The 12,918-nt window shown below is 42.5% G+C and overlaps 1 protein-coding gene across 1 annotated transcript in view; it reads right to left on the bottom strand.

The window, feature by feature from the left end:
- LOC104963526 (testis-expressed sequence 2 protein-like) overlaps nucleotides 1–12,083 on the bottom strand; it is a 14,270-nt gene extending 2,187 nt beyond the window's left edge. The window contains exons 1-4 of the mRNA XM_010792126.1: nucleotides 10,527–12,083; nucleotides 8,298–8,498; nucleotides 6,754–7,057; nucleotides 5,793–6,031 (exon numbers count right to left, since the gene is read on the bottom strand). Of these exons, the coding sequence (XP_010790428.1) occupies nucleotides 5,793–6,031; nucleotides 6,754–7,057; nucleotides 8,298–8,498; nucleotides 10,527–12,068 (2,286 nt within the window). The 5' untranslated portion in view covers nucleotides 12,069–12,083. The remainder of the gene's footprint in view (nucleotides 1–5,792; nucleotides 6,032–6,753; nucleotides 7,058–8,297; nucleotides 8,499–10,526) is intronic.
- Nucleotides 12,084–12,918: the final 835 nt, after the last annotated feature.

The following is a 12,918-nucleotide window of genomic DNA, read 5'->3' as shown; positions in this document are numbered from 1 at the left end:
TTACTAAAGCATACAAATAAAGAAATAAAGTGTGTAATATAGGCCTGTTACTTAAATTATTGAGAGATACGTAGGTGTAAGCAGGGGTAAAGTGCTATTTTTATAGGTGGTGTGTGGACCTCACATAGGGGGGTCTGGGGGCAAGTTCCCCTGGGAAGATTTATTTTTAAATATTGAAGTTAAAAGCATCAATCTGGTGCACTTTGAGAGCAACATGAAGAGATCTATGGATACCTCTCTCAACACCCATATGAAACAGAACTGTAAACAGATTTACTTTTTCTTTATGGATATTTTACAAATTGTTTTATTGTCATATAGTATTACATACCTGTTTTTCATTTATTCTCTTATTTTTTTATAACTATAATGATCATATAAACGCGTGCCTCGGAAATAATTGTTTACATTAATGGTGACCAAAACGTTTGAGACCCACTGAGATAACACTGAGAGTCCTTTAGCTCACTGAGCCTCTCAGTCTGACAGGAGAGGACTCTCCTCCACTTTGTTGTTGAAAAAACTCCTTATATCCGTTAGCGTAGCTCGCTAGCACCAGAAGCTAACAACTCGCGCCCCCCCTGGCATGCCTCTGCGCCCCCCAGGGGGGAGGCGCCCCCCACTTTGAGAACCACTGCTTTACAGAAATGTGTTTTCCTTCCAGGCGGCGCGCCCACATACATTTCCCGGTCGCTGCCGGAAGACCTGGGAGTTCGGGACGCGAACGTTTGAGAAATTACGAACGACTCATTTCGGAGGACTCGCGCGTATCTGCTTGACGCCGGGACGACCGGTAACCCTCCCCAACAGGCGCTCAAACGCGAAGGCCCGCCCACAACTGCGTGCACGTCTGTGACCGCAGTTTTAATTATTATTATTATTATTACATTACATAACACCTAAAGGAGGCGCACAGATATGGCATGACACACATCCCATCCTCCAATAAAGCAACCCCCACGTGCTGACTCTTCTAAACAGTAGCTGATGACAGGCTGGTTAGAGCTATTCTCTATCCTGACACAGGCTGAAGTCACAGCTGAGGTTAGCAATAGCATTCACTCTGGCTCCCTGGGATTAAAAGCACAAATGGTGTAAAATGAAAGGGATGGCCAATAATGGTGTCCTTCTTATCAGACAGGGAAGGTTAAAGCAAATGGCAGAAGCAGCATCCCGGAGGAACTACACCTGTCCACAGAGAAACAGTCCTAATACTATATACAAGGATGGACCAGAGACTAATTCAAAAGCTACTCCATTAAACGGGACTGAAATCACCGAACAGCACTGCACTCACAACACGGTTTTTTAACTTAAAGGTCAACTATTGTCTTTTATACATAAATATGTGTACCCAGTATTTTAAGAGATTCAGAAAGTGTCAGATAATGTCTTCATCTCTCATTTTCTCCAGATACACCTTTTTAAAAAATCTGTCACGTTGTGACATCACAACTGTTTTTAACCATAAGCCAATAACCAGCCAAGGTAACACCTGCCCACCTTATTACCTGAATGACTTCCTAGAGCACTATTGTGTTTTTTTAACCAAATATGCAGAGGGGCGTGGCCAGCAGCAGCTCATTAGCATTTAAAGCTACAGACACAGAATCTGCACTTTTGGAACAGGGCTAAAACAGAGGGGTTAATGGGATGCTACAATGACCTGTTTGGTGTTGCAACACTTCAGAGACATGTTCAATGGCGGGCGGCTCATAGGGGCACTAGGGGCGCCGCCCCACCTCTTCCCACATTCTAGATTGTCATTAAAAAATACTTTAATTTTATTTTTAATGAACAAGGTACATATTATATAGTTGGTGTCAGTTGAATGTATAATCGACGATATAATATCAATAACAATAGTTTTACGATGTCTAAAGTTACTGATAAGTCACGTGTTTCCTGCTTGGGGCAGAGACATCTTTGGCCATTGACTCTTGTTATAACTCTTCAATGCAAGTGATAGGAGTAGCTCGGGGCGCTCCAAACTGCGCCCAAAGCAGCTGTTAATAATGCCAACAACTAGGGGGCAGCAGGAGCGCCAGAGTGAGTGATTGACGTTTGAATGAGAGAGAGTTAGACGGAGTGTAAACAAAACTAGATAACGAATATGGAGAAGGAAAATTATGTTTAATCACTTAAAGAAACACCCTTTGAGAGGAGGACACTGGAGGGAAAGCTGAAAGTAAAACAGCTTGGACCTGATCAGCCTGAAATAGGCAAGAGTTAAGAACAGAGGAAGGCAGTATACATGCTCTTTTTCAAGGACCTGTTTTAGCAAGAAGGCTAACTACCTGTAGCCACACCAGTGCTATATTTTGCTTCCCCCTAAAAATAACAGATTGTATCAAGCTACCTTATCAAGTTTTATTAACATATAGTTATAGTTGAATTACCCGGTGTGTAACTTGTCGTTCATCAAGGAATCTTTTTACTTACCCAGATGTTATGGATTAAAGAGTAGTATATAACTATAATTTTCGGGTCTGGTATTTCGCAAATTGTATTAATTTTTTTATATCCTACGAATTTGTAAATGTTTTCTTATTATTAAAGGATGTAGTTTATTTATTTATCTAGTTTTTGTCTATTGGATAGGGTTTGCTTCCACCAAACGTGAAGGCACTTAGAGGATTGGTATTAACTTGTGTAATGTCAGTTAAGGTATCTCCTTTATTTGGTGTGAAATAATATACCTCGTGGTGAAAAAATTACCTTCTTGGCTACTATCAATGTCACTTTCGTGTGACGGGGCCAAAACCTCACACCTTTTGAAGGTTATTGGTCCCCGTTGGGTACAGCGACGGGGTTGGGTTTGGTTTTCGTTTGTATTAAAATTTTTGCATACACGTGCTCCGGGAATAAAAAGGACAAACCAGGGCAATTGCCTTTATTGATCAATATGGGACCTATGGTTGGTCGGTCGGTAGTCGGTCGGTTCAAACTTCTGAATTGCCTTTCGGCTGTTACTTTCGGGGTCGTGTGTCCGGCCCCCCGCCCCCGATGGTTATCCGGACCTGATCTCTCTCTCTTTCTTCTCCTCTCTCTTCCTCCTCTCTCTCTAGTTTTCTCTCTCTCTCTCCTCTCTCTCTTTCTTTCTCTCTCTCGTCTCTCCTACTCTCCTGCTCTCTCCTCTCTCTCTCTCCTTCTCTCTCTCTCCTCTCTCTCTCCTCCTCTTCCTCTCTCTCTCTCTCTTGGCTCTCGTCTCTCTCTCTGCCGGTACACTTCCCCCCTTCTCCCTCCTGGATTAATGTAATATCTGGTCGTCTTTCTATCGGTTCACGCAACATGATGTCTCGTACCCTCCCGGGCATGCCCTAGAAATGTCGTCGGACCCCTTTAACTAGGTAACATTTTCAACCAGTGTTGACCCGACCGGAGAGACGGAGGCGGGGCGAGGCCCCCCCCGGAAGGTGTCATTCGGTACATTTAACGTGAATGGTAATGAGTCCACTCACGCAAAGACTGTCGACCCTGTAAAGGACGGAGTGAACTTCTCCTGACTAGACTATAACTCTCCCGGCAAGCTCGACGATCAATTGGGCCTGTGGTTACGGACACAGAATAAGGGTAAAGTTGCACTTCTTCCGTCGCATCACCGGAAGCATTTCGGTAGACTTTCACTGACTTACTCTTCACTTCTTCGGTGCCTTAATTCAACCGGAGTTGCACTTCTATCGCTCTTTATTCTGATTGCTTGGTTTTGTGTTCCCTATGTTTTTTGTGCACTATACCCACCGATCGCGGGGGTCTTTAATAGTAAATTAAATGGAAATAGGACGAAGCCGGGTACGACGAGTCCGCACCACTCCGCTGGCATCACCCCGTCTCACCACCCAGAACTCGGGGCGGACTGGGGGCACCAGCACCTCACCCGACGAGTTTGTCACCCACACGTACACTGACACGGCGCGATACGATCCAGAGTCCACACGGGGGAGGCTTGTCCGGTCGTCTCACCGCGCAAGTGCTCAAAAAAGCGACAACCTCACCGGTGACATCGGCTACGGGCTTGGCCCGCGACAATAGGACGAGCCGTAGGAATTCCCACAAAGAGCGCGATGTCGGAGTCGGCACGGCCCGGCGCTCGAGTACGCGTAGGGGACTTCTTCTGCCCCGAGGGCCTTCCGATTTTATGCTCGCGGTAGCGTCACAGGACCCATTCTTACCCTCGAGACTCGGCCCCGGATTCTCTTGAGGCGTCGAAATGCGAGTCGTGTAAGTGTCCGTGTCTGCCACCCTCTTCAATTGACGTCTCGAGAGCCATCCATCTACATTTGATGCTTCATGGTTTCAATCCGTTATGGGAACTGTAAGTTTGTACAATTAGGGTTCTTCATGTTTTGATTATTTTTAATCGAGTTTCTATGCCTTTCATAGTTTTTCATTTTCATCAAGGTAACACCAGGTAAAGTCTTATTCTATATCTCTATAATATACCTACACTAGTAATTTCACAGCATTTCGACGTTGGTCGCAGGTCGTCACACTTACCTGCAAACATCATGACGTCCCCATCGAACACTTAAATTTGAGGTCCACCTTTGATTATTAGCTAGGTCTGATGGAACTCATCTAAAAGTGTAGTCAGCTAGGTTTTAGACATTTCTTGATTTGTCCATTATTATTACTCACCTCAGATTTATGTTATAAATGGAGACCTTAACCCTATCTGTACCCTTTAGGAGGTTCATTTCATGTTTATGGGTAGTTTAACACGAAACTTCATGTCATACTCTTTCAGTAAGACATGAAATTCTAAAAATCAAAGACCTAAGGTTTTCCAAAAAACCGAGTTTTATCGGTAATAAAGTGATCCTTTATTAGTCTAAGAGTAACCCAATTCTACACGGGTTTCCACCCCTGTGTTTGCGAGGTATCCCAATCTATGACCGACGCATACCGGTGAAATTATTAGGAAATTAATCGTAAAGGTCGTTTGGGTCCATGAATCATTTTGTGGAGTTGTTACATGTGGTGGTAAATTTCAGGTGGCGGAAGGGAAAATCTTCCAATAATCAAAATGTTACTATTACGACGACGGGGGAGGGTTGTTGTTGTGTGGTGAATTGCTTATTTTTTTTACAAAACCTGTAGGTCCCCAGCGGTAATAGTTATAGGGTTTACTTTTTTTCCAATTTTGACGCAGTTTATTATAAATATTTTATCTTTGCAAGTTAAATCAATTGAATTTCCTGGTAAATCGGGAGAATCCTTTGTTCAGAAAACGCCGGAATTACGGGCTAGTTGAATTTCCAGGAGATTATGGTGATAAAAGTTATTATATAATATTCAGAGTCTTTATATGTAACTTGTACAGGCACGTATAAAGAGGTCACCACCTTTTTGGACATTCGTTTGAGTATGGTCGTTGAGTTTTTGTATAGAGGTATTAATGTTACGTCCCGATCAGGTTTCNAAATAAAAGTTGACAATTAATATACATATTCAGTACTGAACTGATTCCAAAGTTAAATGCATCTCCTTTCCTATAACCCCAAATATGGCAGCCAGAGGATTTGGAATCAGTTCAGTACTGAATATGTATATTAATTGTCAACTTTTATTTTGAATTGTATAAAAGTGTTTCTGTTTGCTCCTTTTCTTACAAATGAATTCCTCTTACTGTGTAAATCTACTTGGCCATAGGCTTGTTTCTGGTTCTGATTAGCTACTTGTTGTTATTAATTACACAGCTTGTGACACAGTAAGGCAAGACACATTTGTCATCTAAGGAAGGATATTAAGAAAAGGAAAAGGAGTTAGTAGGAGTAAGTGTGGGATGCTACCTTCTTATCTGCCCCCGGGCTGCTCTGAGGACTCTGAGGAGCAGGGCTGGCCGCTGCAGGGCTGACTACCGCCTGTTTTGGCAGTAAGGAGGCCATGTATACGTTGTAGTCCAGCAGCTGTTTGGTTCTGGCACCGCTTGCTGTTGTTGAGGATACCGAGGAGTCTTTCGACCTGGGCTGAGATGCTAGAGCTTCGTCCAAACTGCCGCGACTGCTGCTGCGACTGTGAGAGGTCGGAGCTGTAGACCACAGGGAATCAAAAATAAGAAATCACAAAAAGGGTGAGGAATTAGACAATTCATTATCAAATTGCATTTTGTAAACTACTCAAAATCAGGATCAGAATTGCCATCTTTGTATCTGTAAAGCATACAAATATATCTCAAATGAAAAAACACAAGAACAATTTAAACAATTTAAAAGGCATAGTTTGGATTTCTTAAAGTGGAGTTGTATGAGGTGTTTATATAATCCAATCCCTATTTTTGTATCGTGTATACCTAATCCTTTTACATGTAATCCCTTACTCCCAAAGCTTGATGCTGTCTGCAAAACCGCCAGCCTCTATTGATATAATTAGTTATTTTTACTTCATTTGAGGCTGGGGTAAAACAGCAACATAAAATGACTGTTTTCAATGAAGTCTGGTGTAGACAACAGGCTGTCTCATAGCAATGTAAATCAGTGTAAATATGTGAAATAAAGCATTCTCTGAAATGTATTCTATGTTTTTAAGTGAGCATTTTTAAGGTGGCTAATGATTTGCTGCTTCCCTCGCCACATTGCTTAGCTTCCGTGCTAATACTGATGTCAGTTTATCAAATCGGGGGGACATCTATTGTAGGTCAAAACATATAGTATGGATAAGTACCTCATACAACCCCACTTCAAAACATCCAAGCTATCCTTTATCCAATTCTGGAAGGAGACAACTGTGGGCACAATCATCAGTATTGCTCACCGTTCTTAGTTGCTGCAACACTTCCAGTTTTCTTTGTGTCCGCTTTTAGCTTGGATGCAGACAGAGCGCGCTGGAACCACTCCTCCTTCTCCCTCCCCGTCCTTCCGAACAGATAGAGGGTGAGCTCTCTACTGGAGGAGGACCCCCCTCGCTCCTGAGCCCCCCTGTCCCTTGTGCTGAGGCTCTCGCTGGACTCCCCCTCAGTCTTTGACATGAAGTCATCCTGTTTGGCAAGTTCAATGCAGATGGGGTATTTTTTGTTCCATATACGTTTCCTGGCCAGGCTCTGAGGGGCTAGATATACCTGGGGAGATACTTGAGTTAGACCTGAATCACAGACTTAGGTTTCAATATATCTCTACCAAATTGCAGGGGTTTTATACAGTGGTGTTTGAGGTACTTCTATTTAAGTGTTTCCGTTTTATCATCCCAATCCCACTACAACTTGGAGGAAAATATTGTACTTTAAACTCCACTTGATTTATTCATATACAACATTAGTGACTTTGATGTAATTGTTATTTAAGAATATAAATCAACTAATGAATGATGATGTAATATTTTGGCTAAGGTTACCTGGCAGTATAATAAGTCTTTAGAATTAGCTCCACTTTTACTAGCTGTAAAATGGTGTACACAATACATCAATGCATTACAATCCAGTGATATGATACACATCATTCCTGAAAAAAGACACTGCATAATACTTAAGCCACTACTACTAATACCAGGGTTCATACACCTTTTCACCAATGATTTTCAATGACTTTTCCAGGACCTTTACCTAAGTTTCCATGACCAAAATAATTAGTCTTTCTCAGCGGTACCACTGAAAATGTTTTATTTTAACATGGAACAGGAAAATAAGGTCTGAAACATGTTGTCTAAAACAAATCAAATGGGCTTACTAGCTTCTACACGCTAAAGCAACTAAAATCTCTCACCAGCAAAATACCTCGACAGTTAAATGCCATTTTACGTTTCATTACTGTACGATAAAGTATTTATTATCATATTACTATTTCGGCGATTAGCTAAAATATAAATTATATTTGATGCAACTTTAGTTACATTTCCATGACTTTTCCAAAACTTCTGAAAAATATTGTTTTCCATAACTTTTCCAGGGCCTGGAATTTGCATTTTGAATTTCCATGACTTTTCCTGGTTTTTAATGACCGTAAGAACCCTGTAGTACTTGTTTTACATTTTGTACTTTAAGTATACGTTGATACTACTACTTTTTAATGTAGGATTTTTTTTAATTCTATCGCTGATTTTAGACAATTTAAGACAATTTACAGCCATATAATCCTGTTTTTGTGCAGCGGTATTTGTCATTATCGGTTAAAGATCCCACATTGATGATATATATAATAGCATGTTATAATGACCTAACCTTTGACTAGCTTTATACAGACTAATACATCTGTGAAATGTACGTATCCCTCACAAGATCTACTAGTTCGAACACATAACTGCATTTGACCTCCAACAGGAACTTTAGGAAATCATTTTCCAATCACTTTTTCAAGTTGACATACTTTGCTGTTGGTGATGTCGTATATCTTCTGACTGATGTACTGGATATCAGGTTTTGGTTCATTGTGTGTGGAACGGCGGGCGACGTTATGGTTGGGTTTAGACAGACGAATGATGGAGCCCTCCAAGCGGACGTACACAGAGTGTGTCAGTGTGGCATGGTACGTCTCTGCGTCATAGTTCGATATCTCATTCATCCAGCCCTGGAGGGAAGACAATCATTTAACATCATGTACATTTTCATAGAGTGAGTACCACAAACAGTCTGAAATTCAAATAAGTATTCCCAAATAGATTTAGAAATTGATATCCATTTAAAAACATGTGGATGTACTCTGGATGTTTTTGATCATTCGAAGAGAAACTGAAAACAGAGACAAAATAACAATCCAAAACTGTGCCTGGAAAATGAGGACACTGCAAAACATCTGCTCACAGGGTGCGTTTCACTTCTCTTATTTTTCATTTCCTCGCTCCTCGGTCTCGGTATCACCGGAAGTTGATTTGTCTGCGCCATCTTGAGTAGCTTGATGTGGCCAGGGAAAAGAAAGTTTGGGGCTCTCTGCTGGAACTGCTACCTCCGCGACCCGACCACAGATAAGCGGGAGAAGATGGATGGATCTTGAGTAGCGTCCCAGTGGTCTTATTTGTGCCGGAGGACCGAGGATCGAGGAGCAATAACGGAGGAGCGATAATCGAGGAACTACCAGGACATCCTCCGGTGAAATCCTCATACACTCACTTCGCCCCCTTACTGTGTATCGCTCACTGATTGGACGATGCAGTGCATGCACTGATCTGGCTGCTGTCAGACGATCAGCTGTGCGGCGTCATCACAAACCGACGTCGCTTCACGTGACGCTCCGGAGGAAAGGACGTCCCATTGCTCTTAAAACTAATTTCCCTGCTTCTTGTGGTTTCCTTGCGTCTCTCCATGCTTCCCTGGTGGGAGGGACTAGTCGCAGGGAAACAACACAAGTGAGGGACGCAAGGATTTTATTTAACCGAAGTGAAACGCACCCACAGTGTGTTGTCAGTGTGTACCCATGCCTCTATGAGCAGACACTGATAAAAGAGCTTTTCAAGTCCAAGTAGTTTGTTGTCAGCTGCTTTCTGTGGCAGACTTTGAAGTTCCTGGTTCAATCCAGCCCAGGATCCACATTTAGCTCATGTTCTGCTCTGTCACTTAAATGCTAAATCTTTCACAGAAGTAAGCATCTTAAATGACCGTGTTTCTTTCATTCACAGCAGTCCATAGACACACAGTGCCATAGTAAGGTCACATTCTCTGTTGTAAAAGTGTATGCAAGGCATTAAATCAAGCATTATGATAAAGTCCTGAGAGGTGACATTTTTTCAAGATATTTATCGTGTGGGGAAAGGTGTCAATGGCTCCAAGTGATTTCTTATTATTTGTGCACACAGGATAGTTAACTTCATGTTAATAATTGTTAAAAAGGTTTCCTCCCTTACAGGCAGTTTAGGTGTGAAGATTAAATAGTTGCTTGTCTATTATTAGCCCTATGTTGGATCGGTAAAGTGTCCAGTGTGTAGTCCACCTCTCACTCAGTGGATGTGAGGCAAACAGAAGTGATTTCTATCAAACATTGTGATAAATGGATTAGATTTGCACAGAGCCATGAAACATTTGAGCTGTGATGATGCCTCATGGACTGTTTGACTTTTCCTTGAATACCAGCTAGAACAGACTAGGGCTGTCAACATTAAAGCATTAACCTACGGGATTAATCTGGAAAGCTAGACTTTTTATAAATAGTTCTTATACAAAATAAATCACATTACCAAGTTTGACCAAAAAGGCTATGAAAGCAAATAAATCTGCACAAGCTGAATGTATTGTACTGACTGGAGACCACTGGATATCAGTAAGTGGCCAAAACTAGGAAAAGCCAGATGACACTGGACAATCAGTCAATTACTAATCAGATTTGGTTCCATAAATAAACAAATAACTTGAGTCACAGCTTTTATATAATACTATGACTTATAACACAGTCATTTGTATTTGTGTGGTTGAGAGGTTTGGACAAGTTGAAAACACTGTGGATTAGTGGAGTCAGTATAACAAAGAGTTTGGAAAAAATGTTTTCATAATGTTATCAATACATGTATCAGTACCGAATTGACATATGAGCAACAAGTCCATCAGCAAAATCCTTTAAGGCATTCAGGACAAAATGAATTTAAGGAAGTTTGAAAGATTCACTGACCTTGTAGATTTCTGGTTCCTTAATATCCAACCTGGTGACATCCCACAGCTTCCCACGCTGTATGGAATGTCTAAAAGCACTGCCAGAAGGTTTAGGTCCCGTCAGCCACACAACGCCAATAGCTAAAAGAAACCCAAGCCCAATCCCAAGCAGTACTCCTCCTACGTAACTCGGCAGAGGTAATACAAAACACCCATACAGCAGTACAGTAAGGATGACCAGTGTATAGTGTGGAACACTGGGTACAGGCTCAAACCTGTCAGATTCATCTTCGCTGCACAGTTCTGTACTTCCACTTAGTGGCTCTTTAGATTGACTCCCAGTTCTGGTATCATCAGTTATATCACCTGCTGTGTTGTCACAAGTCTCAAAGTCCTCACTGTACAGGATGCAATAGTCCTCGTCGTCTTGTTTAGCGAGAGCAGACATAGAGCATTTGTCCAATGACATTGAAAGTAAAGATTTGTTGGGGCTCTTAGTGTCAACAGAGGAAAGAACAGATGTTTCAGTTGTACCAGAAGCCTCGCTGTTAAGGGCTTCAGCTTCTAGGTCAACTCCTTCTTCCTCCTTGATGCAGTAGTTGTTGTTGCTCTCCAGTTGAGCATTGATAGAGGAAATGGAGAGTTCTGAGGCACTGGCAGACAGAACTTTCGGCCGGTAAATGCTGCTGCCAGTCTTTTCGTCCATCATCTCTCTCAGCAGTTGGAGTGGTTCGGAGATGGCCTCAGAAAGACGCCGCTTAGTGTCTTCGATTCTTGCCTCAACTTCTGAGACCTTGAAGAAGCTGCGGGCATCCGTCGTGATTAATGGAGAAGAAGGTGCAGTTTTAGAGTCCCCAGCTGACGTCGTGGTAGCAGAAGGCATCCGAGACTGTGTGAATTGCTTGAAGAGTTGCAGGTTAAGGCGGGAGTCTGGAAGACGGAAGGGTGTGGAGGAGGAGGATGACGACGAAGAAGAAGAAGATTCCTGGGATGTGTCTGAAGACAACGATTTGACGAGATTTCTCATCAGTTGCCTATGCCTCACTGTGGGAGCAGAAACAGAAGGGATCCCGTCACCAGAATCAATGTCGGACGAGAGAGACTTCACCATGCTGAAGAAGGGCTTGTCACTGGAGGGAAAGCTCAAAGATTTAGTTGGAGAGGGATTGTAAGTTGAGCCTTTTTGCTCAGCAGTATGCAATGGTGAAGTTTCTGCTGGAGAACGATTAGTGTGATGTTTAGAAACTGAAGATAGTACGGACGAGTCAGGCATGACAGCAGCCTTGGCCGCAGACTCTGATGGAATGCAATCGAACATCTCTTCACTTGCTTCTACGGCTGTCACAATGTTTGAGTCATCCTGAGCTCCTGAGGGAGTGGAGACAGTTGTCCAGTACAGCTCTTCTTCCTCCTCCTCTTCCTCCTTCCCAAGAGCTGAGAAGTGGATGGTGATGTTGTCCTTTGATGGCGATCGCAGGACATGGAGCTTGGGGGACAAGGCAGGTGGTGGTTTTTCTGTGGAGTGGGCGCTCTCTGCATGGCTAGGATCCCGGCTAGTCATTGCAGTACTGCCACTGAGTCTGAAAAGAAAAAAAGTCTGGGTTATTACTGACTTCAGAGTTTGGTCGATTTAAATAGTTCACAATAACATACAAGCCATTTACTATTTCAGAAATGCGATAGACAATTACAACTGAAGACAATGAGTTCAAACCTTATACTACATTGAGTATATATTAGGGGTGTAACGGTATACGTACCCGTACCGAAATTATTCGGTACGGGCCCTTCGGTTCGGTACACGTGTGTACCGAACGAATATAACGTTAAACGTAAAAAATGGAAAACGTGAACAACTTCTTGGAAGTAATCTCAGCATTCAGAGTAATTTGCTCACATTGGGTTCAACGCGTCATAGAGCGAGCAAGTCATTTCATTGGACGAGAGCTGGTCACAGGGATGGGTTCAAATGTAGTCAGTAATTTGAGGAACTGTCGAAATGGCGAACGCAGATAAAGTTGAGCTCCAAAATCCTCCAGCATCATTGAAATGTCTGGTTTGGGAACATTTTGGTTTCGCAGTTACGTACAAGGATGACGGACAAAGACAGGTGGACTGAACCAAAGCTGTTTGTCGGCATTGTTCAACTAAAATTGGTGACGCGGCTGGCAATACATCAAACTTGCACACTCATTTGAAAAAGGCATCACCCGAACGTGAATATCACCGGTACCAAAAGAAAAAAGACTGAAGTGCAAACCCAACTCCCACTAGCATTTAAACCTCCACCTATGGAGTCAGATTTGGGTCAATATTCTAGCGTGCAAAACAAGCTACTCACGAGCGGAAAATGTGCTTTTACACGCGCATGAAATGACCCTCGCGCACAGATTAAACCCCCGCGAGCAGAG

Source organism: Notothenia coriiceps, unplaced genomic scaffold (assembly GCF_000735185.1).
Source record: "Notothenia coriiceps isolate Sejong01 unplaced genomic scaffold, NC01 NC01_scaffold00036328, whole genome shotgun sequence".
NCBI classification, from domain to species: Eukaryota; Metazoa; Chordata; class Actinopteri; order Perciformes; family Nototheniidae; genus Notothenia; species Notothenia coriiceps.
Note: the sequence above shows the minus strand (reverse complement) of the source record. Positions and strands in the feature narration are given on the sequence as shown.